A 6,000-nucleotide genomic window follows, 5' to 3' on the forward strand; every position below is an offset into this window, starting at 1 on the left:
GGTAAACCACTGCTGCTACCAACTGCAGTAACTACACCTGGCTCACTCCTCCATTCCTTCAGTCCACTGCTCATGGTCTGACAGTGTCAGGGACTTAGAGGACAACAGAAGCCACAATGAGCCCCTTGTTGTCACTTTCAAACTGGGTAAGGCAGGAGCAGTCCTGCCTGCTGGACAATCTGGATCAGTAGGGAGAATCTTCAGCCTGGGGAGAATTGTCCCAGATGGCTTACAACTAAATCTCCATTCCAGCCTGTCTCTTTTGGCTCCTTGGAGAGGTTGCTGGAGATGTTGGACAGGGAACTCAGATATTGCCCACCCACACAGACTTATGATGCATCCCTAAATCTGCACCTCTCCTCCAGTGCCCCACAGTCAGGGACCCAGGTTGCCCAACACTCACCCAAGGACCTGAAGGAAACTGGCTCCTCTCCCAAGGCTCACCTGTCACCAACGGCTATCAAACGGGCCTTCAAACTTATAAACTGCCCAAGAATGCAGCCCCTGGCCCACATGCTATACCTCTCAACAAGGAATACTTCCTAGCACCTCACCAGCCACCTAGCCCTAAGTTTACTTCTACACCATTCCTGCGTGGGCAGCCAGAAAGATCTAGACTTTTTTTTTTTTTTTTTTTTAGTTTGGAGGGGGCCACAGTGTCCCCCAAGCTGACTTCAAACTCTTGAGTTCAGCTCAAGCAATCCCCTGACTCAGTCTCCCGAGTGGCTGATGTGACAGACACATGCCATCTTGCCCACCTTAAAAACAAGATATATTCAAAGGGGCAAATTAAAAAATAGGATTGGGCTCTTAAGAAGATATTACAGGGGTTGTAGCTCAGTGGTAGAGCACTTTGCCTAGCATGTGTGGGGCACTGGGTTCCATCCTCAGCACCATATAAAAGTAAATAAAGGTATTGTGTCCATCTATAACTTAAAAAAAAAAAAAAGAATATTACAAATATACACTGTTTTTCAATTCAATTGGATGAATAGAAATTAAAGGAAAGAAGCAGGGCAAAAAGACACATTTTGTTAAAAAAGTGAGACATGAAGAAATAATTCAGCAGATTAAATGATCCCGCTGACAGCGGCTGCCATTTCTACGCATCAACTATGCAGTGCTCACCTCAGCTCACTTACTGCTCACAATGATCTTAAAAGAAGATGCAATTTTTCTCATTTTACAGATGAAAGATTTAAGCCCAGGAAAGTTAAATGATGAGCATCCAAAAAGAAGAAAAAAGAGGAAATACACAGATGGAAGGAAACTGTCCCAGGTGTAGATAACTTTCCAGAACTAAAATAAAGACACCAAAATGTCATAATACACTGAACAACAGTAACAAAAATCCCAGCAACATTGTCACATGAAACATCCTAAATGCTTCTGGAAAGAAAAACAGGACATAGCAGCAGCACCCAGACCCACAGCCTCAGACTCTTCAGAGGGATGAAGGACGCTTTCAGAGTTCTAAACCATATAATTCTAGTAATTCTCATCCAGCATGTGACACCCAACCCCATCATCACTCTGCTGTAAGAGGAGAAGGACTCAAAGAGGTCCCTGCCCACATAGCTTTCCTAGGGAACTTCTTAAGTAATGAGCCTCTTGGGACAGCACTTGAGAAACTGCACTAGTAAAAGGAGAAAATAACCAAAACAAAGACGAACAAATCAAATCCCCCCAAGGAGTGCAGTGAAGAAAAGGGCCAGCGTGAGAGCCAGAGAGAAGCCAATCTGATTAGAGGCGGAAGGCAAAGGGAAGCACACGGAATGCTCAGAGTAAAGAAAAAGACCAAAACAACACTCCACCAGACAAAGACAAGTGACACGGTCAAGACAGGAGAAAAGGAAGATGTGCGAAAGACACAAAACAAAAAGCAGCTGCAAACAGTTACTCAAAAAATCATAGCCCCAAGTTTTACCCAAAATGCTGAAAAGAACTGATTCTGACCTTGAGGGCTTTAGAGTTAGAAATTAGGGACACGGTGAAGAGGAAAGAAACCCTGACATCTCACCAGTCACCCAGGTCAGCGCTGCTTCATTTTTCAGAGACACTCTCCCGTCAGGGAATGATGATCTGAGTTTCAGTTCAACAAACTTAACCACATCAAGAGCTACCCTCAACAGAACGGTGAAGGAAGCTCAAGAAAAGGCAGGGCCCCTGATCAGGTCCTTTTCATTCACTCATTCATTCAATAAGTACTTGGTACGGGACCACAGCATCCTTGCAAGCACCGGGGACAGAGAAACAAACAAAATAGATAGAACTTCTACTTGCAGGTGGGGGAGGAGATAAATAAATATGTTAAGATGGTGCTAAGGAGAAAAATGAAACAAGCTCAGCAACATGAGGCTATGTAGATGTGTTGGGGAAAGAGACTACAATTCAGACTCAGCAGGGAGAGGATGTCCCAAAAGGACCACGGGTTCCATCTGTGGAAGAGCCCAAAGGTAAGCACGGCCAGGCTCATCTCATCATGCAAAGTCACAAAAGAAGCTGCTGGGAAAAGGAGTGGAAAAGCACATCCTGAGCATGGGCAAGGCCCTGGGTTCTATTCCCAGCGTGAAAAACAAACAAAAAAAAGCCATAAAAAGAATGAAAAGCAAATCATTTAACTATAAACAATGTAGAAAGGACGGTGGAGAAATAGAGGTATTTTGGGATAAGTTCCAATCTTTCATGCTGGTAAATCAATAAACATCATTTACATTTGAAAAACAAATCAACCTAGAAATAGTTAGCAAATCAGCTGGTGTTAAGAACACACTCTAGGGCTGGGATTGTGGCTTAGTGGTAGAACACAGGGCGGGACCCAGGTTCGATCCTCAGCACCACATAAGAATAAAGGCATTGTGTTGTGTCCATCTACATCTAAAAAATCTCTCTCTCTCCTTTAAGAAAGAAAGAAAAAAAAAAAGAACACACTCTGGAAAAGGTTAGAAAGATTGCCGGTAGGGTAGGGTGGTAAGATTGGGGGAGGAGATGGGAATCTACCACTCTCTACCTCAACCATTTCTGCCCTATTCAATTGTTATAATGAATGTGTATTTGATGTGAAAGATACTTTTTAAATATATGAAATACCATCCCAGAGGATGGAATCCTCTAAGAAATTCACCCACCACTCTCAAGAGTTGATCTACTTTTCATTGAAAACTGGAAAGATGTACTCTGAGACAATTTCTCTCAGTGCAACAGAGTGAACTGGGTATTTAGTCTTTGATAGACTTGATGACCTCAGCAGTTCTCTTGAGATACATTCGAAGCAGCTGCCCTGTACTAGACACCCAGACAGACTGCAACAAACAGGTATCAGCCACTAATAGAAAGGTAGCCACAAACTGACACTGTAGGGGAATGAGCGTCACCCACCACTCCATCTTTCAGGGACCTGAGAATGTGCCCTCAAGCAGGTGCCTGGCCTGCTCTGTTGCATCCTTTTCCACGTCTTCCTCCCAGGAATCCTGAGAGGCCCCAGGCTGCAGGTCTGTCACCAGGAACACAAGGTGTGACACCAGGCATGGAGTAAAAGCATGATGAATGCAAATCGTTATTACGTGACTTCTAGGAACTGCTTGGTCATGCATGGTGGGAACTGAAGAGAAAACAGCTTCCAAGCAGATGCAAACCATCATCCTGGGTTGGTCCCCATGCTCCAAGCACAGGAAGAAGGGGAGAGGACAGACAAGGGAGAGGGAGAAGGAGAATGCAGTGGATACTGCCAGAGGAGAGAAAGGGAGGCAGCTTCAGCTTATGCTCTACCAGCATCACAGGTGACATCTGGACAAATGTCTGGCCATGCCAGTAATTAAACCAGCAGTGGCTGGTTGCAGCCCAAGGGCAGTTTGCTAACCTCCTCCCACCCACTTTAAAGCATGAGCAGCTGACCTGGCCCTTTAAGACTGTGTCACCATCTATAAAAGCACAACGTGGTAAGAACAAGCCTGGACCCTGTCTATGGACAGCCCAGCAGGAAGTGCTATGCAAATAGTTTTTTTTTTTTTTTTGTAGCTGTAGATGGACAGAATGCCTTTATTTTACTTGTTTATTTTTTATGTGATGCTGAGGATCGAACCCAGGACTTTGCACATGCTAGGCAAGAGGTCTACCACTGAGCCCCAGCCCCAGCCTATGGCTCATATTCTTTTTATTAAAAAGTGCTGAGTATTTGCTGTTGTCAGTAACCCTATCTGCCATCTTCTAAAAGGCTAGGAATAAAGAAAAAGGGAGAAGGTGAAGACAAAGCAAAAATGAGGAGGGAAAGGAGTGGCTGAATACTGAAGAAACTATAAGAAAAAGAAATGGCTGCCGTTAGCGATGTCAAGTGCATATCCTTTCAAAGTGTAGTTTCTACTTCTTTGGCATTTCACTCCCTGCTCAACAGCTAGCCTCTTACAGGCAAGCTTTCTAAACTACTCCTGTGGCCCTGGAACGCCTGCACTGCAGGTGGAGGGGTCAGGGGCGGCCCTGCAGCAGCTCCACACCCCCCAGCACAGCAGTTCCCCTTGAACACACCTGTTCAAGGAATATTTATTGGGGGCTGGGGTGTGGCTCAGTGGGAGAGCACTTGAGCATGCACAAGGCCCTAGGTTCATCCCCAGCACTGGAGGGAAAAAAGTATTGTACCCCCCATAATGTGCCAGGCCTTGAGCCTCACATTGGGAACTCAATGATGAGAAAACCAGCTCTAGCCCCCTAAAACACTCAGAAGAGACCAACCTTGTCCCCAGATTTCCCACCAAAGCCTTGCCTAGGGTCCTTTCTAAGAAAGCCATCTCTGATCATAAAGAGGGTTAATTCCCAATTCTGTTCCTTCAGACCATGTCCTGTAGAAAAGCCAGGGCCACCCTGCCACAGGTGGAGACATGGGTGGGGTACACAAAAGGGGCACTCATGTTTAACAAGCAGCAGCCTATGTGGGACTGGGTAGGGGAGCCAAAACAGGTGACAGGAACTCCTTTTCTTTTTTCTACTCCACATACTATGAACTCTTAGAATGGCACCTTAATCCAACTCAGGCCCAGTGAGCAATGTCCTGATTACTCACCACCTGGCTGCCATCTAAATGATGACAACAGTCACCACTTTCTTTCCATTCCCCTGTGACTGACTCGACAGTTGGAGAAGAGTCTGGTGCACTGTGTGGAGGAGGAGGGTGAGGACCACCTCAACATCAGCCTGGCTGGGCAGCTCCCCACCCCCAGCACTTGCTACAGAACACTTTCCTTCCATCTTGACACAACACATGGGCGTGTGGGTCCCACTTCCAGGAGGCAGGGACAGATCTTTGCAGAAGGAACGCTGGGTAGGTTAGCATTCCTAACTCAAGGCAGGGGCTACTCACCACGTTTGGGCTTGGGGAAGCTGTCGTGCAGCCGGAAGATCACCTTCTCCACAAAATGCTGGATTTCACATTGCTCTGGGCCACGAACAAACACCATCCAGTCGTGGGTGAACCCCTCCGTGGTGGGCTTCTTGCGCAGTTGGGCACGGTGCCCCAGCTCTAACTTGACCTGAACGGTGCACTGGGGGCGGGAGAGAGATTGGAACAGGTCAGTACAAAGCTCAAAGCAAGGCACTATGCAGAACTGTCCTGCCCCCTCACCCACAGGCACACTCAGTAAAAGCCTCCAAGCAGAGAGACAGGCTTCCAAGCTAGGGAGGGGAATATGGATGCTTCGATGCTTCTAGGGCACCAGCACTGAGCTGAGGGCCCTACAAGTTCTGGCTCCTCAGCAAGTGGCACAGGGCCTGTGTGTCCTTCATCTGCCTTTACGTCCTCTGCTCCACCTGCACAGCCTCGTCTCTGGTCTTCCTGTCAGCCCAGTTGACTCCTGCCTCTAGGCCCTGGCACCTGCAGGAGCTCTTCCTCTAGACTTACTACCCTAGCTCCTTTTCAGCACTCAAGGCTCAGCTGTCACTTCTGCAGGGAAGCTTCCCTAACGGCCCAAGCCAATAGCACTTTGACATTCTACATCACTTATTGGGGGGGGG

General features: G+C 47.0%; 1 protein-coding gene across 1 annotated transcript in view; it reads right to left on the reverse strand.

Moving 5' to 3' along the window:
* Mllt1 (MLLT1 super elongation complex subunit) overlaps positions 1-6,000 on the reverse strand; it is a 60,002-nt gene that overhangs the window by 44,405 nt on the left and 9,597 nt on the right. Inside the window, exon 2 of the mRNA XM_015503843.2 lies at positions 5,351-5,531. Coding sequence (XP_015359329.1) covers positions 5,351-5,531 — 181 coding nt within the window. The remainder of the gene's footprint in view (positions 1-5,350; positions 5,532-6,000) is intronic.

This window comes from Marmota marmota, unplaced genomic scaffold (genome assembly GCF_001458135.2).
Source record: "Marmota marmota marmota unplaced genomic scaffold, marMar, whole genome shotgun sequence".
Classification (NCBI taxonomy): Eukaryota; Metazoa; Chordata; class Mammalia; order Rodentia; family Sciuridae; genus Marmota; species Marmota marmota.